The sequence below is a fragment of the Momordica charantia genome, assembly GCF_013281855.1.
Source record: "Momordica charantia cultivar OHB3-1 chromosome 8 unlocalized genomic scaffold, Mcharantia_2.0 BLBB01000008.1, whole genome shotgun sequence".
NCBI lineage: Eukaryota > Viridiplantae > Streptophyta > Magnoliopsida > Cucurbitales > Cucurbitaceae > Momordica > Momordica charantia.
Genome location: NW_028275166.1, coordinates 27441515 through 27467096, shown reverse-complemented (window position 1 = coordinate 27467096; position 25582 = coordinate 27441515). Strand labels below are relative to the sequence as shown.

General features: G+C 33.5%; 2 protein-coding genes and 1 pseudogene across 2 annotated transcripts; 2 read left to right on the top strand and 1 right to left on the bottom strand.

Annotated features, from left to right (window-relative positions):
• The first annotated feature begins 373 nt into the window (after window positions 1-373).
• LOC148209879 (receptor-like protein kinase FERONIA pseudogene) lies at window positions 374-3565 on the top strand (annotated as a pseudogene).
• Window positions 3566-8645: 5080 nt separating this feature from the next.
• LOC111024978 (receptor-like protein kinase FERONIA) lies at window positions 8646-13737 on the top strand. The gene has a single exon (XM_088128086.1). The coding sequence runs from the start codon at window positions 10900-10902 to the stop codon at window positions 13573-13575; it is 2676 nt and encodes an 891-aa protein (XP_087984212.1). The 5' UTR covers window positions 8646-10899; the 3' UTR covers window positions 13576-13737.
• A 4442-nt stretch (window positions 13738-18179) lies between these two features.
• LOC111024985 (putative methylesterase 11, chloroplastic) lies at window positions 18180-21615 on the bottom strand. Its single transcript, XM_022302820.2, has 5 exons — window positions 20997-21615; window positions 20054-20290; window positions 19584-19727; window positions 19203-19334; window positions 18180-18807 (listed from the first exon to the last, which is right to left on the bottom strand). The coding sequence occupies exons 1-5, from the start codon at window positions 21564-21566 to the stop codon at window positions 18529-18531; spliced, it is 1362 nt and encodes a 453-aa protein (XP_022158512.1). The 5' UTR covers window positions 21567-21615; the 3' UTR covers window positions 18180-18528.
• Window positions 21616-25582: the final 3967 nt, after the last annotated feature.

Sequence of the window (25582 nt, the reverse complement as noted above, 5' to 3'; positions counted from 1 at the left end):
AAAACTAAAGACATATACTTAAGTAAATTGGAGGGAAAATGATAAAATACGGTACAAATCTGAGTTTATAAAACTATCAACTAATACGTTGGTTGGTTTAGCTAAGTTAACGCTGAAAATCTTAAATCAAACACCCCCTTTATATTTTAGCCGAGTCAATAAAAAGAGTCCAATTTTTTCAATTAGGTGAGTTTGATTGAATGTTTACAATTAAAAATTTGTAGATCAATCGTAATCCGTTATTATATTAGTCCAATTTGCCCAAAAAAAATTAAACACGGGACTGTGACATTTTTGGTCAATCAAAAGATATTTCAAATGGCACAAAGAGAAAAAGGAAAAAAGAAAGAAAAAAAAAAGTAACTTTTATCAATTTGTGTGCATAAAGAATTATTTGGTCGAAGAACACAAAGGAAAAAAGACCAAGGACTTTTCAACCATAGACTCTTTCAACGCTCACTCTCTTAGGCATTAAAGTCTATGCTTCATGACAGAGACTTTTGAACCTTCCCCTCCATCTCCCTCCCCACCAATCTTCTTAACTCACATTTATGATTTATGGTTCTGCTATTCTGATTTTTCTATTCTTTCAAATCTAGAATAAAAGAAAATTCTTCTTTCATGGAGACGATTCTGTAGCATTTGCTCTAATGGCGGCCTCCAACACCAAACATGCTTCTTCTTCAGCTATCCTATTCACTGTCGTCTGCCAGCTGCTCCTGTTTCTCTCCTTCTTCGTAGCCGGTCAGTCGCCGCCGCCCTACAAACCCATCGACGATATAGTCCTTGATTGTGGTTCCTCCGGCAATTCAACTGTACAAGGGGACCCCCGCACTTGGGTTGGAGACATCGACTCCAAATTCTTCTCTTCCAATCTCCATAAGAATGGCGCCTCAGTCACTGCACAGGCGGACGGGCCGTCGTCCTCTTCAGTCCCTTATTTAACCGCGCGGCTGTCACGCTCGGAATTCACCTACGCTTTTCCGGTGAGTCCCGGCCAGAAGTTCGTTCGGCTTTACTTCTACTCTGCTCCTTACCCCAACTTCGACCGCTCCAGAGCCGTCTTCTCTGTCACAGCTGGTCTCTACACTCTCCTTCGCGATTTCAATGTTTCCGTCAACGCTGATGCTTCTCGTAATGATGAAGTTTTTCGAGAGTACTGTGTGTATGTGGATGAAAATCATAACATACTCAATCTTACATTCACTCCCAGTTCAAATCAGGACTCTTATGCTTTTATCAGTGGGATTCAGATTGTATCCATGCCCACTAATTTTTATTATACGCCGCCGGAGCCTAACGATCAAGGCGGTCGGGGATTGAAGCTAATTGGTCAGAATAATCAGTTTTTCCCCATTGAAAACTCCACGTCTCTCGAGACGGTATATAGGATGAATATTGGTGGAAGTTTTATCTCACCCTCTAAAGACACTGGAATGTTCCGAACCTGGTCAGAGGAAAGTAATTTGATGGATGCGTACATATTCGATGCTCGCCCTTTTAACTTGATTATCCACCTCAATTATACTAAATTTCCGCCATACACAGCACCAGATGATGTCTATCGCACTGCTCGAACGATGGGACCAAATGTTACGCTGAATAAGAGCTACAACCTCACATGGGAGTACCCTGTACATCCTGGATTCTTTTACATGCTTCGTCTTCATTTCTGCGAGTTTGAGGCTGAAATCAACGACACAAATGATAGAGTGTTTCTGATTTACATTGGAGACATGATCGCCGAGCCGTCTGCCGATGTGTTTCGTTGGGCCGGGGGGAAATATATTCCAATTCGCAGAGATTATGTTGTGAATGTGCCTAGTAGCAAAGGCGAAAAGACAGTGAATCTCTCCGTTAAGCTCCAAGCAAACCCAAATGACGTTCTAACTAGATTTACCAATGTCATCTTGAATGGTATTGAAATCTTCAAATTAAATGACTCGAGTGGCAACCTCGCCGGTCAAAATCCAGACCCAAATCCCACCATCCCCACCCAACCTCTTCCACCATCGACGCCACAATCGAAGAATTCAAACAGTAAAGTGGTGGCGATTGTAGTACCTGTCGTGGTTGGAGGAGTGATCGCCATGTTAGCTTTGGGTTTGTTTGTTTTCCGGCGACGTAGGACATTTACGGACCAGACCTCCACCGATGGAACTACTTGGTGGGCTCCATATTCCATTTCAACAAACAAGTCAAGCAAAACTCGCAGCTCGAATCTCCCCTCTAATCTATGCCGTTATTTTTCATTGGCTGAGATCAGAGCCGCCACCAAAGATTTCGACGATATTTTCATCATCGGCGTCGGCGGATTTGGCAACGTGTACAAAGGCAACATTGACGACGGAGCAACCCAAGTGGCAATCAAACGATTGAAACCAGGTTCCAAGCAGGGAGCGCACGAGTTTAAAACAGAGATCGAGATGCTCTCACAACTTCGCCATCTCCATCTCGTCTCTCTAATTGGGTACTGCAACGACGGCAACGAAATGATTCTAGTCTACGATTACATGTCCCACGGAACCCTTCGAAACCACCTCTACGGCAACGACGACGAACTTCCCCTGACGTGGCAGCAGCGCCTCCAGATCTGCATCGGAGCTGCAAGAGGGCTACACTACCTCCACACCGGAGCCAAACACACCATCATCCACCGCGACGTCAAAACGACTAACATTCTACTCGACGAGAAATGGGTCGCGAAGGTCTCCGATTTCGGATTGTCAAAAGTGGGGCCGACGAACATGTCCAAAGCCCACGTCAGCACGGTGGTCAAAGGTAGCTTCGGATACCTAGATCCAGAGTACTACCGACGGCAGCAGTTGACGGAAAAATCCGACGTGTACTCATTCGGAGTGGTGCTCTGTGAAGTACTCTGCGCCCGGCCGCCATTGATGCGCACCGCCGACAAGAAGCAAGTGTACCTCGCCGAGTGGGTCCGGCGGTGCCACCGCGACAACACGGTGGCTCAGATCATCGACCCGAACATCAAGAACGAGATCTCGCCGGAGTGTTTGAGAAAATTCATCGAGATGGCGGTGAGTTGCATCGAAGACGACGGAATCAAGCGGCCGTCGATGAACGATGTGGTGTGGGGACTGGAGTTTGCATCGAAATTACAGGAGGCGGCGAAGAAGAAGGGAGTGGATGACAATGGCGGCGGCGAAGAGCGGTGGCTGATGGAGGATATGTTCAGCAGTACCGGTGACGTGAAACGCGGGTCGTCGGAATCGGGCGTAAGCAGTGATGTGACGACAAGCAATAGTGAGGATTCGAGTTCTGCGTATAATAAAGGGATGTCGGGGACCGTTTTTTCTGAGATCAAGGACCCCACCGGAAGATGATGAAGAAGAAGAAGGCCTGATTTGCAATAATTTTCTTTTTTTTTTTTTTGGTCAAGGGGCTTTTTGGCAATATTTATATTTTTTAAAAATTTATGGAACTAAACTAAGTGGTTGTTTATAAATAATTTATTATGTAATTGATTTGAGATTTGTATGACATAAATTTAATTTTCCATAGAAATATATTGGAAAAATTATAAAAAGTATTTTCTTTGTCATTCGTGTAATTGATTTGAGATTTGTATGATATAAATTTGATTTGATTTTCTCAATGATTTAAAAGTTTTAATTTTACCCCAAGTTTCTTAATTTGTTTCCAATGTAGTTAGTTTTCCAAGTTTCTTAATTATAAAAAATATTTTCTTCCTCGTCCGTGTAGTTAGTTATACATATAATCAATATAGTTATTTATAATTTTGCGTTAAATTTTTGAAAAAAATTTGTTAGTAACATTTTGAAATTTTTAATTTTTCATCTTGTTGGGTAATTATTTCATTTTTTTTATTTTTTGTCTTTAAAAGTTAAAGCTTATAAATATATATCACGTATTTATTTTATGTTTTGTTATCTTCTTAAAAGATCTGTTTTTTAAAATTTGTTTCTATTCTGTTTAAGGATTCAAATGTGTTTTAAAAAATAGTGGGGCAGAAACTAGTATAATTCTCTGAAACAATCCTTTGATGTATATTTAAATAGGCAAAAATGGATGTTTTGGGCATGTTCTTATTAAAATCTAACAAGTAGCATAGAATCTGAAACGGTTAAAAAGGTGCTCAATACTTTTGTGACATTTATTAGCTATGATGGAATTTTGATATTTATTGATTTTTTATGACGTTTAAAAAACATTATAAATAATGAAAAAATACGTAAATCTCTCTCTTTTTTTTTTCATTTCCAACTATCATTGAATCCTAATATTTATTGACTTTTCATGATGTTTAAAAATAAATCATAAATAATGGAAAAATCCTTAAATCTTGGTTTTTTCTCATCAAAACTGTGCCTCAATATTTTATGACATTTTTAATTGTATTGAATCAAGGATTTTGGATATTTGTATGGGGAGAAAATTATATGGAACCATTAATTTCCCAACACCCCATACATATTTAACTAAAAAATAAATATTTATTTAAAAATAATTTTTTCAAGATAATCTCAAACTCACTCCAACATTGTAACACAAATCATACGTAAATTTCTTTTCAAAGTGCTCCTCCTCAGACCATTTTTAAAGAACGAAAAGGACATTTTAACAATCGGGTCCATCATCCCATTGGACATCACTAATTTAATAGTAAATTATTTGATTGGATGGGCACTACCAGATATCAGTACAATGATAAAAATAAATAAGTTTAAATACTATATTTTAGTTTCTCTATCTTTTAAAATGAAGAACCTTCATTTTAGTTCCTTTATTTTGAAATTTTGTTCATCTTATCTTTATACTCTCAAATTCAAACAATCTATTGTACTTCTAGTAATTTTATTTTAAAAAGTGACCAATAAAATTCTTTTAATTTTATATACAATGAAAGCTCTTCAATACAAATTCATGATTATATTTTAATAATTTAGCCAGTGAAATGTCATATTAAAATTATAATTCAAATAAATAAAATCAAAATGGAATAATAAAAATTTGTTTCTTTTTAAAAATATAAGATCAAAATAAATATTTTAGAAGTATATAAATTAATAAATAAAAATTGAAATTTAAAGTATAATGATCAAACATACATTTTTAGAAGTAAATAAACTCAAATAAATTTAAGTCGACACATTAAAATAGTATTTAAATAAAATATTTTAACTTCTTCCTAAAAAGAATGAGGTGTGCTGTTGATTTGATGTCTAACAGTGCTGTAATACATTTGCATTTGTACACTCATTTTCATCCAACAGCTGTCGGCAGAAGGAAAAAACTAATAATAAAAAATAAGAAAAAGAAAAACACCCTGTAATTAGAAAAGAAACAAAAACAAAATAAACTAAACCCACTCTTTTGACAGTGAAGGGCATGTGAATCATTTTAATTTTAATTCTTTGTTAAAGAACTTATTCACATGAATATATATTTTAACACCTAATATTTTGGTGTTTTTGAATCTAGTTTATACTGTCTAAAATTTTTTAATGTAATCTTTAATATTTAAATATTTTTTAATTATAAATTTACATGACATGGAAAAAATTTAAAGAAGAAAGGAGACCTAGGAAGAAAACAAATTTTCTCACTCTAAATTTCTAAGAATTTGATAGAGGATTTTCAATTTCCTCTTCTAAAGTAACTTAATTCATCTTTTAAAATTTTGCGAGCTCACTAATAGTGGGATGATTTTTTTTTTTTTACAATAATTAGAAATTTAAAGTGTGTTTAGTATATACTTTTTTTTATTGATTTTAAATAACTAAAAATACTTTCTAAAAGTAGTAATTAAAAATATTCTTAAAAAATCATTTTAAAAGAAACACTTAATAATAGATAAATTATCCAAAAGCCGGCTTTAACGTGACTGAGATTAACTACTTAAGGGTCGTTTGTTTAGTGAGAATTTGAGATTCCCATGAAATGGGCATCCAGATTTTCGTACTTGTTTGATAGGAATATTGGATACCTGAGCATTTTTGGATGTCGGAGGTATCTGAGCAATTTTAGATGTCCTCCTCTAACATGAGTTTTTAAGATTCCCGTGTCGAGGATATCTTCTTTTTGATAATTTTGTCACTATCATTTTTGTTGTATAATATATTTTTTTCATCAATAATATTTTTTTTCTCATTTATTTTATTTTAAAAATAAATGTATGCACTAATTCATTGATAAATGTCTAAATACAGTTTTATTTATATGCTACATCTAGGTATAAAATAAACATTAGTCAATGGTATAATATCATTATTTATTTTTAATCCAAATTTAGTGTGAAATCTTTCATTACACTCGAGTAAAGAGGAAGGGTACATGAATAAACCAATACACATTCGAATGAGAGGAATTCCGAGACTATAGAAGCATGGTAAAGAAAACTTAAAAGAAATGATAGTTACTACATATACTAACAAGATGCACATTCCTTTTCTGTAACTCAATCGTTACAATTATACTCTTCCAATAATCACTAAACATAAACTAAAATTGACATAAAATTATAATATTAAATTAATAAATTGTCGATGTTGATGAATATTTCTAGAAAAATTAGAGAAATAAAAACTCGAAAAAACATTTAGATTAACAAATAATTTTCAAACAAATTTTAAATGAGTTAAAATAATTAATATTAACATCTGACTATATTAGTAAAGTTTTGTCGATATTTTTTTTATATTTTGTCCATTTTTCTATGTAATATTATGGAAATATCATTTCTATATTTTTTTTACCCCTCGTATCGAACTCCAATCATAAATACATGAAAATGTCGATGGAAATGTCGAAAAAAGTTTAATACGATACTACAACATAATGGTATAATTTAAAAAAATATTAAAAAAAGTGATAATATATTTATGTTTATTATATATAACGAGCTGACATCCACAGATTCTTTATCCTTTCTTTCTTTCCTTTTTCCTCCCCAAACTCCTTCATTTCCATGGGACATTCTTCAATCACGGGAGCTGCGATGGCAGTGGCAGTTCTGATGATGATGCTGAGCACAAGCCACTCTGCATCTCTGACTTCTTCGAATTTCCACAACGAGACCACCGTCGGATCGATATGGTGCGGTGGCCGGGCCGAGGAATGCCTGGCCGGAGAATACGAATTGGACATTCAGATGGCAATTTCATACCCTCCGAAATACGCTTCTTCACGGGCCGTAAAGCCGCAGAAACCTATATGCGATCGCCCAAATTCACCGTATGACTGTCTTGGCCCGCCCAACCCGGGACCTGGTTGTAGACGCCGCAACATCTATGACCGCACAATCTGTTAGTTTAAAACAACAAACGACATGTCGTCTCTGCCAATTCTATCACCTTTCCTACGTTTCAATTTATCCGGTAAAGGCTTGATCTAAATATTATTTCAATCTATGCTTCTTTTTTTCTTTGACTGAGTGTGTATTTCAGTTTCATGTATCTTTACACCTGACTGTTCTAGTCTCTTTATTTTATTTTTCTTCCCATTTTGTGGGTCACAATTTCAAGAAACACTATACTTAATATATTTCTTGAAATGTAACTATAACTTTCTTATGTGTATAGGATTTGTGCTAATTTTTTTTAAACAATGAAAAAATAAATAGTCACTTTTTAAAAGTACATGGACAATGTCGGGAGAAACTATAAAGATTAAAATAGATATTTTGAAAATACATTAATTAAAATAAATTAAAGTTGAACTATTAGGATGAAAATGGAGGATTCTTACTTTACCTGGAATTTCACTTCCAAGTCTAATTTTTTTTTTCTTAATCTCATTTTGATCTCAAAAATTGAGACTCATCCTTAAAACTTGAAAATGTATATTTTAGTTTGGCCATTATTTTTTCAAATAATGTAGTTTGGAGATATATAAATGTGCTGATATGGGCGTGAATTGAAATCATGTAGGTTGATTAACACATCGGTATTGGATTGGAGGGAAATTAAACATAAAACGATAGAAAAGTTTAGATACTGAAATAAAATTTAAACCTTTTTTTTTTCTTTTTAAAAGCCGTTTGTAGTTTGTACTAAAGGGAAGAAGACGAAGAAAGAAGAGAAAAAGAAAAAAAAAAAAACTCTCTTGAAAAGCATCTAATTGATCTTTTATTACTTTTAATTGGACTGAATAATTCAAAAGTATTTTTAAAAAGTAAGAAGAAAATAAGAAGAAGAAAAATTACTTGGACCGGACATGAGCATAATTATATTGTAGTAGGACCAAATTTTTTTAGTGGTATTTATTTATTTTGTCGTCTTGGATAGTTTTTAGTACGGTATTTATTTTCTCCATTGAATTTGCTTCTCTTCTAGGGGCTTAATTTATTTCTCTAATTTTTTTAATTAAAAAATAGTTGCGTGACTTTTAAAATAGTAATAGAAAGTATTTAAAAAAAATTTCATTGCTTAAAAAATCCTTTTTAAGGAAATACTTACCTTTCAATTTATCCAATCTGGTTTGGGGTTGGTTAAAGTAAATGCTTGGTTTAAATACTTAGTCGCTCTACATTTTATCTTTGGTTTATTTTTGTCACTAAGCTTTATCAATTTCTTGAAATGTATAAGTTAAATCGTTTTCATTGGGTAAAGAATTTATGTTAAATTTTTATAAACAATAATCGAAATAGTCACTTTTTAAAAGTATAGAGATTAAAACAAATAAAAGGTGAAAAGTAGAAGAACTAAAATATACATTTTTAAATATATGATCTAAAATGAACTAAAGTTGAAAATACTTAAATCAAAATAGTATTTTAAACCTAAATAATTATTTTTTTTATAAACCAGGAGTCGACGACCCTTTGACCTTTATGTCCTTATATTTGGGGTATTCACATTGTCCCCATACTCGAACATACGTAAGGAGTCATTGTTTGGTGAAAGTTACATCCCATGTGGTTTGAACCCAAGATCTTAAGTTTATTTCTTGAGGTTCTAAGTCACCCAAAGTATCCCTTGGGGACTTAACCTAAATAATTCTTAATTTCACTTCCACTCGGCTTTTTTTTTTTTTTCAAATTTCAAATTTTGATCTCAAAGGTTGAGATTAGTTCATAAAACTTCAAAATGTATATTTTAGTTTTTGAATTTTCAAAGTCATTACTTTTTCGTCAATAATTTGAAATAACGTGATTCAACGATGTGTAAATGTATTGCTGCCTTGAATATAGTTCATTAGTTTATACATATATATATTAGACTAAAAGGTAGGTGAAATTTAAACATTTTTCTTTTTCTAAACAGTGAAGCATTTTGACATCGATTCAAAAGTATTTTTTCAAAAGAAAGAAGAAAAAAGAGGAAGAAAAATTCATTATTTTATCATTTTACTTGGACTATCTATGACTTATGAGCATGATTAAATTGTGGTGGGACCAAGTTTCTTTAGTGGTATTTATTTTGTCGTGTTGATAATTTTTAGTTCGGTTGGGATACTTTTCAATCGATTTTTTGTGGCTAACTTTAGGGCAAAGTTGATAAAATGCATTTAAAATAAAAATTCTAAAAATCAATATTTAAAAATTATAGTTTAAATAAAAAAAAAAGCCTCAATGGTGGGGCACTTCTTTAAATTAACGACAAAAATAGGATAATATTAAGATAATATTTTTGTACATTATCGAGGATTCCAATTCATGACTTCCTAATTAGAGATAGGTGTCAGCTGGCATAAGCTCTTGTAAATAAGTTAGTTTTAAATAAAAATATTTATTTTTTATAATCAATATATTATTTTAAAACAATTTTTACCTGTATCCGAAATTTGACAATTTCTAACACTTGCGACCTGCCCATGGAGTTGGAGAGCCCAAACCAGATCAGAAGATTCAGTTCCAACCGTGAAATGCTAGCGCACCCAGAACTTGAAACACCCCAAAAAAAAAAAATTTTAAAAAATACCAAAAGCCAAAATCAGTCTGAAAACTCAAATTCTAATTTTAAAACAAGTAACCAATTGATAAAGCAGAGGATGAAACAGAGAAAAGAAAAAGGAATTTTAGTCCTAGAAAGGTCGATGGATTGATTGACGAGGTCTAAGAGCTTGAATCCGATCCAAAAAGCAATTTCCGAGTGTAAAACTCTGACCCCAATTAAACAAATCAGACAACAATCGAAAATTTCCGACAATGAATTTATCAAAAAATGCTACCCAAAATCGTGTGAAGGTGTTGAAAGCATTCAAATACTACTTAGAAACTTTTGGGAGGCCAGCACGAAAATTTGCAATTGAAACTGTAAGGTTTCAATTGTAATCGTGGGTTAGTGGTTTTTGCAATTTACCCAAATCTAAATTATTTACTTTTAATGAAAAATTCAAATTCAATTTTAAATAAAAATATTTATTTATTTATTTTACAAAAATTTTAAAGAAACAAATACGATCGAGGTAAGCTTGGGGATTCGAATACGGGACGTAGAGGTGTATGAAAATGATTGAAATCGAGGTTATGCATGGGATTGGAAAGGATAAGATCTATAGTATTTATACAATGTTACGATATTGCACCTCTTGAGACTTCCATCTAATTTTTTACTTTGACCTTATGAGCACCCACTCAAAAGTACCAACTTTTTAATTAAATCATCAGTTATGTTCTCCAAAGATTAAAGAAGAGAGAGAGTGACATTTTTGGTCAATCAAAAAGAATTCCAATGGCAAAACAGGTATTTCCATATTCCAAAAAGTAAAGATCTGTGTGCATAAAGACTTGTAATTTGGTGGAAGAAGACAAAGACACATAAAAGAGGCCAAAGACTTTTCAACCTGCAGAGACTTGTAAAGCCTGATGCTCTACGGCAGAGACTTGCACCTCACATTTATGATTTATGGTTCTGCTGATTTATTCTTTCATCTTGTTCCATGAAGAATTAATCTGCATTTGCTCTACTAATAATGGCGGAGTACTGTAACACCAAACATGCTTCTTCTTCTTCAACCATCATATTCACTTTCACTTTCTTCTGCCTCCAGTTCGTCTCCCTCTTTGCTGCCTACGAACCCATCGACAATATAGCGCTCGATTGTGGTTCCTCCGACAAATCAACTGAGAATGGGGGAACCCGCACCTGGGCCGGCGACGTCAACTCCAAATTCTTCCCTTCCGATCTTCATCGGAACAGCGACTCGGTGACTTTGTCACCGGACAAACAGTTCACTTTGCTCCTCGATGTCCCTTACACCACGGCACGGCTTTCACGCTCGGAATTCACCTACGCTTTTCCGGTGAGTCCCGGCCAGAAGTTCGTTCGGCTTTACTTCTACTCTGCTCCTTACCCCAACTTCGACCGCTCCAGAGCCGTCTTCTCTGTCACAGCTGGTCTCTACACTCTCCTTCGCGATTTCAATGTTTCCGTCAACGCTGATGCTTCTCGTAATGATAAAGTTTTTCGAGAGTACTGTGTGTATGTGGATGAAAATCATAACATACTCAATCTTACATTCACTCCCACAGATCAGAACTCGTATGCTTTTATCAGTGGGATTGAGATTGTATCCATGCCCACTGATCTTTATTATACACCATCGGATCCCAACCTGGGGTTGCACCAAGTCGGCCAAGATGATAAGTTCTACACATTTGAAAACTCCACGTCTCTGGAAATGGTATACAGGATGAATATTGGTGGAAGGGCCATTGGCCCCAAAGAAGACACTGGAATGTTCCGAACCTGGTCAGAAGAAAGTAATTTATTGGATAATTACTATTTTGATTCTCCACCTACTAACTTATCAATCCCAATCGTTTATAGTAACATATCTCCATACACTGCGCCGGAGACTCTGTATCGAACTGCTCGAACCATGGGACCAAACAATAATACGCTTAACAAGAGCTTCAACCTCACATGGGAGTACCTTGTAGATCCTGGATTCGTTTACATGCTTCGCCTTCATTTCTGCGAGATTGAGAGTAGAATCAACAATCCAGGTGACAGAGTTTTCTTGATTTACATTCAAGAAATGATCGCCGAGTCATCCGCAGACGTTATTTTTTGGGCTGGCGGGAAAGGGATTCCGATTCGCAGAGATTATGTTGTGCTTGTTCATAGTAGTAACGGCGAGAAGAGAGTGAACCTTTCTGTTAAGCTCCAAGCAAATCCTAACGACAACAACACAAAATTCAACAATGTCATCTTGAATGGAATTGAAATCTTCAAATTAAGCGACACCAACGGCAGCCTCGCCGGCCCAAACCCAGACCCACCTCCCAATACCCCCGTAGAGTCCCTTCCAACTTCTTCAATCTCAAAAAATTCAAAAAGTAAAATGGTGGCGATTATAGTACCCATCGTGGCAATATTAGCCTTGTTTGTTCTGGGTTTATTTGTTTTCCGGCGACGCAGGACATTTACGGATCAGACCTCCAACGACGGAACTACCTGGTGGGCTCCATATTCCATTTCAACGAACAAGTCGAGCAAAACTCGCAGCTCGAATCTCCCCTCTAATCTGTCCCGTTATTTTTCATTGGCTGAGATTAGAGCCGCCACCAAAGATTTCGACGATATTTTCATCATCGGCATCGGCGGATTTGGCAACGTGTACAAAGGCAACATTGACGACGGAGCAACCCAAGTGGCAATCAAACGGTTGAAACCAGGCTCCAAACAGGGAGCGCACGAGTTCAAAACAGAGATCGAGATGCTCTCACAACTTCGCCATCTCCATCTCGTCTCGCTGATCGGGTACTGCAACGACGGCAACGAAATGATTCTAGTCTACGATTACATGTCTCATGGGACCCTTCGGAGCCACCTGTACGGCAGCGACGACGAACAACCCCTGACGTGGCAGCAGCGCCTCCAGATCTGCATCGGAGCTGCAAGAGGGCTACACTACCTCCACACCGGAGCCAAACACACCATCATCCACCGCGACGTCAAAACGACTAACATTTTACTCGACGACAAATGGGTCGCGAAGGTCTCTGATTTCGGATTGTCGAAAGTGGGGCCGACGAGCATGTCCAAAGCCCACGTCAGCACGGTGGTCAAAGGTAGCTTCGGATATCTAGATCCAGAGTACTACCGACGGCAGCAGTTGACAGAAAAATCCGACGTGTACTCATTCGGAGTGGTCCTCTGCGAAGTACTCTGCGGTCGTCCAGCATTGATGCGCACCGCCGACAAGAAGCAAGCGTACCTCGCCGATTGGGCGCGGCGATGCCACCGCGACAACACGGTGGCTCAGATCATCGACCCGAAAATCAAGGACGAGATCTCGCCGGAGTGTTTGAGAAAATTCATGGAGATGGCGGTGAGTTGCATCCAAGATGATGGAATCAAGCGGCCGGCGATGAACGATGTGGTGTGGGGATTGGAGTTTGCATTGCAATTGCAGGAGGCGACGAAAAAGAAGAAGGGAGGGGACGATGGCGGCGGTGGCGGCGAAGAGCGGTGGTTGATGGAGGAGATGTTCAGTAGTACCGTTGACGAGAAACTCGGGTCGTCGGCGTTGGGCGTAAGCAGTGATGTGACCACAAGCAATGGTGACGGTTCGAGTGTTGCGTATAGTAAAGGGATGTCGGGGACTGTTTTCTCTGAGATTAAGGACCCCACTGCAAGATAACGAAGAAGAAGATGGCTGATTTGCAAATTTTTTTTTGTGTCAAGGGGCTTTTTGACAATATTTATAGTTTCAAAAATTATGGGAATGAGTTGTTTATAAACAAAGTGTCACGTAATTCACAAAACAAGCATAGTTGAAGTGGTTAAAGTACTATTTCCTTAATCTGAGATATAAGAAATAAGATTTAAAGTTGTATACTAATAAATTCAATTTTTGATCGAAATATATATGATAAATTATACAAAATATTATAAAAAATTATACAAAATATACTTCGTCCTTTGTGTAGTTAAGTTTTGATTTTTTTGATTTTATTTTTTTTAATGATTTAAAAGTTCTAATTTTACACCATGTTTCTTAATTTTTATAAAAAAATATCACCTATTGATAATTTTCGCAAGGAGTGAAACTAAAAAAAATTGAAAAGGAATACAATTGAAACCTATTAAATTAATAGACGCTGGTACAATTAGTATAGTTATTTAAAATAAAATTAAAAAAAATCAAAGTCTAAGCTAAATTTTAAGAATTAAAAAATATATAGTTTTAAAAAAGTAATTTTTTTAAAAAATTTTGGGTAAAAATATTTAAATGTGTTTTTAAGAAAAGTGGAAAAAAAACTAATAACTTCTGAGAAAATAAAAATAATTTGTAGAAAACAAAAATATTTTTAATTATGGCTTTAATTTTTAGTTTGACTCTGTCCTGGTCAAATCGGGGTTCCCGACCCTCGGATCGGGTTCACGCGAATTTTTTGCCGTCCCTAATTTTGATGGTTATATCTTAAAAATCTTAAAAATTATTAAAAAAAGTTATGAATAATATTTAAATTAATAAATAATCACTTCGCACTGCAAAATAAATTAAAGTTTGTTACTATTAATATTAGGTTCACTTATACTATTTTGTTTATATTTTCTGTTTTTACAATAGAGTTCACATCTTATATGGATATCAAATTTATATACATATGAAAATATGGAAGGAAATATCATAATACATATTTATAGAATATCAACATATATCGATAAAAATTTAACCCGAATTGAAGATGCGAAACACAGCTGGACCAGAACGAGATAGAAATGGAATCCCAATCCGAAGGGAAGCTTGTGCGGGTGAGAAGCAACCATCTTTCTTCATCTTTATGACGTGTATATTTTGGAAGTTAGTATATGACTGACTACAAGTCAAATGTTTTACTAAAATCTTGTTCTAACATCTTTGGTTTACTTACGTGATTGAATCTGAAAACTTGATAGTATGACTAAAAATGTACAATTATTTTCCAAATTTAGAGCTTAAATTTCGCAGTCATACATAGACAATTGAAATAACACAGTGGTCTATTTTATCTCCTAACGAAATTTGAAATTTAACCAATGAATTTAGAGATAAGATAAGAAATAAGACACTATTCAACCCGTCAACCAAAAAATAATAATAATAAAAGAAGCCTAAATTATAAAATTATCTTCTACATCGCTTGAATTTTTTAACACAAATCCAAAAGATCTTTTCAAAACTCTGATTTTTTCTTTAGAAAAATTAGAAGGAAAAGTATATAAATTGATTAAAGTTGCCAAATGGTTTAGGTTAGAATCCATATAAATGAAACTCATCAACTTAAGCTTTTGGATTGAGTGGTGGTTTGTTCATTCTTTAAGTGACAAGATATTAATTTAATTTAAATAGAGATATTGAAGGACCATGTTGATTTTTCCATCTTGGACCCATGCAACTTTTTGCACTCCTTCAATGTGTGTGTTCTATCAAGTGAAAATGAAAACAGAATTGTGTAGACTTTTCCTACTTTATTAGGACCTTATTTTGGGTCATGCACCTTTTATCTTTAAGAAAAATAAAATAAAAAGAAAAAAGAAAATGCATTCAACAACTAGTCCAAATAAATATCTCGAGGTTATGGGCCTATGTTGAGTTACACCCAAAATTCTAGATATTTTCTAATTTGATGGAAATAAATATTGATGTCACTATTATAAAAATTAAGAAATCTATACAAATTATTTAAATTAACAAACAAAGGTTTCCTGTTTTTTTTTTTAGTAAGTGTAGCTTTATTATTACGTTGATATTAATGATTGTTGATTGATAAATTTCAGCAAACCATAAACTATCACGTAATTATAATAACAATATTATATGTCATTAAATTGAGGCCAATTAAATAATGTCACATATTATTTTTGGATATTTGAATTCGACCAATCAAATTAAGTTATGACATAAGTTGATTTAATAAGATTGCGTCACATATGACATATAAGTTGGTCCAATCAAATTTGTCATGCCTATTTGATGATATAAGCTAATCCAATTGGATTGCGCCACGTGGCAATGAATTTATAATCAGAGTCCAAGCCGAGCTAAGGTCTATGAAAGATCCTATGAGTAGAAGGTTCATTCACCATCTAATCCATCCGGATCAAAATCCTTTATCTTGGAAATGATCAAAATCCTCCATCCTACATCCTAAAATTCTCCTCCATCATCCTGCAGAGCTGCACATCCCATTCCTATAGAGGATCAAAATCTTTCCTCTGATCCATCCCTTCATCCCATCCATCATCCATCATGCAGAGGATCAAAATCCTTCATCCTCCATAGGATCAAAATCCTAGGATTATCATCATCAACGATTCAGATCAACAAGTACATAAAGCCTACCGATCAAGATCATCACAAAGCCAGAGGTCGATCAAGATCATCACCAAGCTTGAGGCCGATCAAGATCAACAAGCCGCCAATAGGCCGATCAAGATCAACAAACTGCCGATAGACCGATCAAGATCAACAAAGCCGCCCACAAGCCGCCAAGAGGCCGATCAAAACCAAGAATTCAAGGGAAAGAATCATATGATAAATATTAGAGATTGTATGAACCCCAAATATCAAATATAAATTGTATTTAGTCCACGAAATATAATTTTTCCGAAAATGTCCCACTCATGACCGTATGAAAATGTCTTCCATTGGATTTAATACTTTGGTTACACCTAGCAAAAATAATGGGGAAGCTATCAAACTTAAAGTATGACAGGGAGAAATGTTGAGTTAAATTATTTTCAAACTGAATTTTTAACCAGCAGAAAATCAAATTCAATAATACAAGTATCATCTTTCAAGCCCAAATCCCTCATATCTGCATCGACCTACGCTACAAGAATTATGAGTTTATTCTAGTTGTTTGATATTAGTAAACTCCTCCCAACGGATTTTTAAAAATCATCGGGAGAAATAGACCTATCCCAACAATTTTTTAAAAACGTCGAGAGAAAGCTTGACTCGCGGGTGTGTGAATTTTCTCCCGATATATTTTTTAAAAACGTTGGGTCCAATATAATTCTTGCATGTTTACTGAGGCCACAACACATGTTATATGCTGCCCACCCTTCTTCTTGCACTTAAAATTAAACTACTCAACATTGTTAAGCTCAATACCTTTGGACTCATTTGTGACGCAGATTTCTTTGCTTTGCTTCCTCGCCATTTGTTTTGCATTTGCATGTATTTTTCAACTTTCTTCACAATATGTTTGACTTCTGAATCAAATTTTTGAAACAAAATCAAGTTTTTAAAAACTGTGTTTTAAAGGTGTCATTTGATAACATTTTATTTTTTGTTTTTTATTTTTGGAAATTAAGCTTATAAATAACATTTTATTTTTTGTTTTTTATTTTTGGAAATTAAGCTTATAAACACTATGTATTTATGTGTTTTGTTATCTAGTTTTTCAACTTAACTCAAATTATGAAAACTAAAATAGTTTTACCAACTTGGGTCATTGGATTTTAGTTTGGAATTCAAATGCCTTTTGAAGAGAGGTGATAAACACATCGAAGAAACCGTACATTTGGAAGCATAATTTTAAAATACAGAGAACGAAAAATTTATCAGAGAGCAAACCTAAACATAGGCGCACCTAGTTACGTATTTATCCTTAAAAAAAAAAAAAAAAGTGGTTGGTTGTTCTAATATCTTTCTTTTTCTAATCCCCTCTTTCTTTTCTGAAAATAGGGGAAAATAACAATTAAATAAAAGACAATATTTACATATTTAATACAGATTAAAATATTATTTCCGTAGCTGTATTCTTAGCTTTATCTATATTTTGATCACTGTTCGGAGGTTCATCTTAGTCTATGTATTTAAATATGTTTTTAGTCATTGAACTTTTAGAAAGTGGCTATTTTGGTCTCTATTAGTAAAATTTTAACACAAATTTTATACATAACGCTTTAATTTAAAGTTATGACTACATTTCAAGAAATATATCAAGTGAAGTATTGTGTTAAAACTGTGATCGGAAAAATGAGATAAAAAATAAAATGAATTGACCAAAAAATGTAGATAACAAAATAAATATTTAGAAAACACAATTGACCAAAATAGACAAAAATTTAGAGTATAATGACCAATATGAACACAAAATTACAACGACCAAAATGAACATTCAAAGGTACAAAGATCAAAATGAACCAAAATCGAAAGTACAGGACCAAAATAGTATTTTAACCTTGATGCAATATGTAGTTATCTTTCCCTAAAAAAATAAAATAAAAACAGAAGCAAAGAGGAAAGTATAACTTGATTCCGAACTTCTTTCAATGCCTAATTGCATTCATATTATTGATACTTTGATACCCAAACTTTGGGCTGACCTCTCCTCCAATTAAGGCCATTAAAACAGCCCGTTTTGGGACCAGATGATTCTCATCTTGCAACCTCATTGCTCTTTTAATTAATGTAATATTTTTATAAAAAAATAAGAAGAAGAAATAGAAAATGAGGTGGCAAGATCAGGGCTTTTCATTTCATCCCTCTTGGAGAGCAGCCCCACCAACTTTATTCATTCACATGCCATACCAATAAAGCAAAAGCTTGGAAAAACTTTCAATGCAAACCAATCTAGCTGGTGAGAGAGACTGCTTCCTAAGATCTTTTGATTCTTGAGATCTCTACCAATAGCCTATGCAATGCCTGAGGCTTTGAGAAAAAGGGGGAATGATCTGCACCTTTTAGACTGAAGACCTGTTCCGGAGGGTTTCTTGTGATCAAGCTCGCCTGGATTGGGGCGGGTACGGCATTGTCGTTCAGCGTCTGTATGTAAAACCGTCTCACTGATCTGTACTTTGCATCTGAAAGATGGAGTTTTTCTAAAACAGGTGGGAAGGGTATCGGTCTCATTGAAACAGATGCCAAAGCTACATCCTGAGTAAGGACAATGGAGTGATCAATTGGCTAAGTTTTAGTGATCGCACTATTTGTTCATTGTTTCGGGTATATCATAATCTATATGAGTTATGTAAGAAAGTGAAAGAATTAAAGAAGAAAAGTAGGGCACGTTTGGTAATGTTCCTGTTTCTTGTTTCAAAATTCAAGTATGATAAAACAATATTTTTATTTATGTTTTGGAACAAATTGGAAATGAGAACAAGAAAATAGAAACTTGTTTGTGTTGTTTCCAAAATTTCTATACAATTGTGAGAATGTTCCAAAAAAGTAGAAACAAGAAACAAAGTTAGTTGTAAAATTCTTTGATTTCTTAAGAAAATTGAAAATAAGAAACAAGAAACGAAAACGTTATCAAACGAGCCCGTAGTTACCTTGGTTGGAGTTTGATTGAAGAACAAGTCCTTTAACAATGGTTTTTTCAATTCAATAGCAGTTGGAGTCTTGCCGTTGCCATTCGCATACACGAAGACTTGAGCCTGTCGCATGACATCGTCCGAACCAGCCTAGCACAGAATCAAGCATAGTTCATTGGAAAGAAACTAAAATCAACAAGATCCTAGGAGTGCAGAAAGATTGCCGAGCAGCATCGACTAAAAGCCAGAAACAAGAGAGAAGAGAAACAGCATCTGAATTCTCACAAACTAAGCATTCATACCGACAGATACTGATTTTAAATGAATTCAAACTTCAACATATATATAATCAAGTCCAAAGGTACAAAAAATTTGGAATTTATCAGCAGATGAGAATACCTGTAAAGAGAACATATCAAGAGTGTTTTGGCCATCACTCAACATTGCTGCAGCAATGAAAATAGCCTTTGCAATTTTAAGAGGAAATAATTCCATTTCATATGAAATACAAGCACCACCAAAATCATGCCCAACTAGGATAACCTGCATAAATTAAAAATATGAAAGAAATTCGGCTTAGAGAGAGGAAGTTAAGCACAAAATACACCAGCGTGATTGGAAACAAACAAAGTCGATTGAAACAGAGAAACTGTCTCAAGAACATTATAGTTCAACCACCCCTAGACCCGAGAAGGTCTCCAACTATTGGGCTTAAGTAAATTTAATATTTTCGGTATATTCTCGACACCCATGAGAATACGCATTCAATATACATACATACTAATGTATGTACATATCGTATATCTATGAATATATACATACTTAATAAACTGAGTTAAAAAGGACGTTTGATATGGGAATGAGGAAACCTTTTCGTCATCAGGAAGCTTTTCAAGGAAATCAGTAAGTGGCTGCACATACTGCGCCAGATTCACGACGCTGTTCGGATCAAACGAATGAATTCCTGAGCCAGTTAGGTCTATTGCCGTGGCTCTATAGCCCGCTTCTTCAAGAAGGGCAATAGTTTTATACCAACACCAAGCACCAAAACCACCTCCATGGACAAGAACAAAGTGATTTGTTTCCAAGTCATCTAACTTTATATCCTGTAAATTTGAAACTTATTAGAACCACAAATCCTTTAGCCAAGAAATTCAAACAATAACCATTTGTAAAATGGTATAAGAATAAAGACAAAATAAATGGCAGAATATAGTTGCAATCTCCATTAATAATTTGAACAGAATATCCAATTGGTCTATTTTGATTTAGACGTGCATCAATACAGACTGATTCCGATTCTATATTAAAATCTTTGGAATTATACACATCATTATGTTTTACTCCTTTCCTTTTCAGGGGACTATTATCATTCTTTACTCCTTTATTTTGAGAACCATTGATCAAAACTATGTTAATTTATTCTCTTTCTAGTTTAAAATGTCCATATTTGACATATAGTATTTACACTGAAACTGTTTATTAAATACAGGATGAGAAAATTTTAGATAGCATTCATTTCATTATATTTTTGAATGATTGGAATCCAATTGAATGTTTAAATGCTCTCATTCAAAGTGAAAGTAAATGCACTTAGAGGGATCAATCCGATTGAATTTCTGACTAAAATTGGTTCCAAAACTGACCCAAAAATGATTCGGTTTTCCCACACAGATAAATTAGAAATCCCCCAAACAAAATTCACAATTTGCATCATAAAGAAGGAAAAAAAACAGCCATCAACAATCAAACAACGAATCTCCGATCATTCATATCAATTTCAAAACTCGAAGTCCAACAATCTCGACCAACCTGATTAACAAGCTGATGAGGCTGAAGAAGAGGGTCAGTGAGCGAGCGAGGCCGCGAGCTCGAACTCCGCGGCAAGGCGTTCCGATTCTTCTTGCCGGGGGCCGGTTGCCGGAGCGAAGTAGACCGATCAAACGGCAGAGAAGAATCCAGAGGGCGTTTCTGGTAGAGCGCCGCCGCGGCTACTTCCAGAGCCTGCTCCGGAGTCAGCGACTCTCCGGGCTTCTCCCTCCGCGAGGACCGCATTCGAGACCATCGGTTGCTGGAAATGGACAGAGGCGGCGGGTCCGGGAAGGTGTTCGCCGGTTGCTTCGCCGCTGGTTTGGGCGGCGGCGAGAGTATGGCGCAGAGGTTCCCCATTGTTGACGCATGCAGAAGCAGAGGAGAGAGAAAACAGAGTCTAGAGAGAAAGGGAAAAGGGGGAATATTGAGAGCAGAGAGAACAGAATCGTATTGATAGTGTCGAAGGGAAAGCCATAGCCATTGGAGCTTTCTTTCGTTTTTCTGATTCAGAAAATCAAAATGATGGCCACCTCCGACCTGCGTGTTGTTCAACACATAATTATAAAACATTTTTTTCCTCTCTTCCACTTCAATTTTTTTTAGGGTAATACATAATTTTTTTTCAAAGTGTCTGAACCTTAATCTTACAAAATAATTATGTGATCCTGTTGTGAAATCAATTCCTAACATTTTTTTTTATTTATCTTACCGGTTCTATAATTTATACCCTAAATGTGGGAAGATATTATAAATTAATTCGAGTATTATCGTCTAAAAGGTTGACAATTCAATTTTTGATAATGGTTGAACTATTTTTCTTTTATATAACATAAAAATTAAACATGTTGAACTCTTTTATTAAGGAAGCATGTAAAGATAAAACATGCTGAAAAAGAGTTGAATATTGGAGTTAGGCCTATGGGGTGATCATCAAACTCATCTAAAAATCCCAAATTTAATTCTAACCTCGTTTAGTTGGTTGTCAAAATCACATTATTTCATTTTAATTTTACATAATAAAGTTCTAAGTTGGTAGCACTCACACATCTCATTTCTAAATATAAAGTCAATTTTCTTTTTATAAGGATCAATTTTGTAATTTAAAACCAACAAATAATATTACTCGACTTGCCGTATGAATTGAGTTACTATATTTTCTTTATTCAAAGAAACAATCAAATTCTTTGAACCTAACCATTAGTAACTTGAGATGCAAACAATATTATTCACCGTTTTGTTAGGTAAATGTTGAATAAATTAAAAAATGTTTGAAGAATAATTCATTTCTTTCCTTTCCTTTTCTTTTTTAATACAAGTTTGATAGAGTTTAGCTGCACAAGTTTACCAGGCTAGAGATTTTCTTCAATTTATAAGAGGAAAAAAAGTAAAATTTTACCACTAAGAGCTTGATAAGTTATATCAAATTTCTCTCTAAACATTTTCACATTTTTTTCGTCAATAATGTTTTATAAAACTCGTAGACTCTTGAAATTGGAGTATTATTACTCTTTCAGGTGGTATCATGAAATCATTGTATCGGTATGCAATATTTACTTTAAACTAATTGAATAAAGAAAAAGTTAAATTGGAAAGTTTGATGTTAAAAAAAGCATCGCTGTGTGTTGGAGACCCAATTTCTCAAAGTATCTCCTGACTTATAGCAAATTCGAGGGAGAAGGTTATAGAAGAGAAATCTAGTGCTAGATACTCAACGTCGATCATCCAACTCAAGAGAGATTTGATCTCATGTCCTCTTTGTCAAACACAGATGTTAATTACTGTTAAGTAAAGGACAAATATTCTCATAATTAGATTTACTTTGACAAAATAATGTATTTATTAACTTCTCTAGCTCTCTCAATCAATTAGTGCATGGTAATGAAACTAGAGTATATTCTTCAAGAAAACCACCCCCAAGTTTTTATAATTTATATAAAATTTTAAAAAATGAAGTTATAGAAAATAATAATTTTGAAATTGGCTTGAAGAATGGTTAAACTTTAAAGGTTGAAATATTATTTTGGATTTTGTATACAAAAACTTCTATTTTTATCCTTTTAACTTTTGTTTACTAACTTTAGTCTTGTACTTTCGAAATGTCTATTTTAGTATGAAGTGATGATCTTAGTTCTTTCATTTTCATTTTTTTTCCATTTGATAGTAATTTTAACATGACACTTCATTGCGTTTGATTGGTAATTCGAAAATAATAATATGAAAACAAAGTATTCAATGACGTCGTAAAACAAAGTTGTATTCTATGATTTTAGTATTTTAAAATATGTATTTGGTAGTAGATTGGTTATAAGTTGAGTCTCAATTTAAAAAAAATTCAAAATATTTATTTGTAAACTAGTGTAGTTGCCCACTAACATGTTGTTTAATTTAAAATAATATTAATCAATTTATTGACATATATATTTTAGATATTGTAGAATTATTATTTTATAATATTATATAATTTATAATATATTATATTTGACATTTTTAAATTTTAACAAGAATGACATGAGTTTTACCTTTTAAAAGTTTTAAATTCAAAATCTGAAAACACACCATCCGAAAACTGATATTCACTAAATCCATTTACTTCATTGAATCTGAAAACAATAAACAAAATTTGGATTGCATACAAAATATGCCCTAAATTTCTTGGAATGTTGTCATAATCTTGTATTAAAATATTTCCATTGTATAAAAAATTTATATTAAAGTTTTGTAAATAAGATCAAAATTGTCACTCAGACTAAAACAAACAAACAAAGTTAAAAAGTAGCCAAACTAAAATAACATGGAGGGATGAAGCTGAAACTAGGCTCAAACTAATTTAACCAAATATAAGTTTAGTTGCATTTGTTTTATTTTGTATTATGCTTTTTATAAATTTCAAAGAAAATGCAAATAAGTTATGAATTATCCATTTTATATATAAGAATAATCAAATTTGTCAGTTGAAATTAAAACCTTTTCAAATTTAAAATAAAATATAGGAAATAGGAAATAGAACTCTCGAAAACCCATTTAAAAAAAAGGGTCCTTTGTTAACATTATAGGCTCACTTGATAGTGTTCTCACTTTTGTTTTTTTTTTCTCATTTTTGTTTTTTCTATCTTTTTTTTCTTAGAAAAAAAAAAGAATTGCATTGGATAATTATCACTTATTCATTATATTTTTTAACTGAAAAAATAAGATAACCATTAAATTTTACCTTCAAAAGTAAAAACTTTGTATAAAAATTAATTTTTTAGATTAAATATTCAAATTTCTATATTATTATTACTTTTAATATTTATTATTCATTTTAAAAGTAAAAAATGATAAAATATTATTTTTATTTATGTGTAAAAAAAATTGAAAATAAGAATCAGAAGCAAGAAAGTTGATTTGACCATTTCCAATATTTTTATGTGGGTTTGGGATCGAGAAACTTGAACATTTGACAACTATCTATATTTCTTGTTCCCCGTTTTTCATAAACATTCTAAAAATTTTTATAGAAATTTTGAAAACAACAAAATCAAGTCTCTTTATTCCCTCTCAGTTACACGAACCCAATATAACATTAAACAATTCCTCTCCTTTGGAGACTTTGTTATATAAAAAAAATTGGGTGTCTCCTTTTATACACAAAACCTTTTTGGGGGAATGGGTGTTGTTATGTTATTTTGGTTTGGTAGGTGAGAAAAAAGAAAGCATGATTCCTGGATGTTGTTTGTGAAAACAAGTGTAAAAGAGAAGCTTCTGGTTTTGTTTAAAGTGATTTTATTTGCTCCTTCCAACTTTTCATTTCCCTTCTTTAGCCCAAAAGCTTCATTCTTTAATGCCTCTTCCCATTCCCTTCTCTTTCAACTTTGCTTTCCAACTGTACCCTTTTTTGGATCTCAACTGCCTTTTTGTCCCCTAATAATTTGACTTCTCAACTACAAGTTCCTATGTTTTATGAGCAATGAGGTTGGTTTTCATGATATTAAAATTCGATCCACATTATAGGTTCATAAGTTTGACATCGACACCAGGACTGCATCAATATTTTTAAAAAAATATTAGTAAAATATCTAGATTATTGATTTAAATATATTTCTTAATTATATGATTTTACGATATCTATTGACATCAATATTTTATCGATATTTTCATCAACATATTTGTAAAACTGAGACCTCGACATTTCCGTAGACATCAACTTTTGAAACTTTGTTCTACTATATATAGATATGGGATAAATATATAATATTTATTTATTTATTTATTTTGGTCAATTTCCTTTTTAATCTTGAGCTAAATTATAAATATGTGTTTTACTTTCTAATATTTGGGTGTCATTTCTTTAAAATTTAGTTCTACTGGTTTTAAATGTTCCATTTAGTTATTTCTTATGTTTAAACATTAAACAATTATACTGTATACTCCCCACAATTGACCAGAGATATAGTGAGTTAACGTAACATTTAGAGGATGAATTAGATCACTTAAAAGAGGAAAGTTTCTAGTTCCTTCTCAAATTTTCTATAAAATTTATAAGACGTTAGTAGAAATTTCGATTTTTATTCTCTTAGGTAGCCGGATTAAACATTTCTCTAAATTTA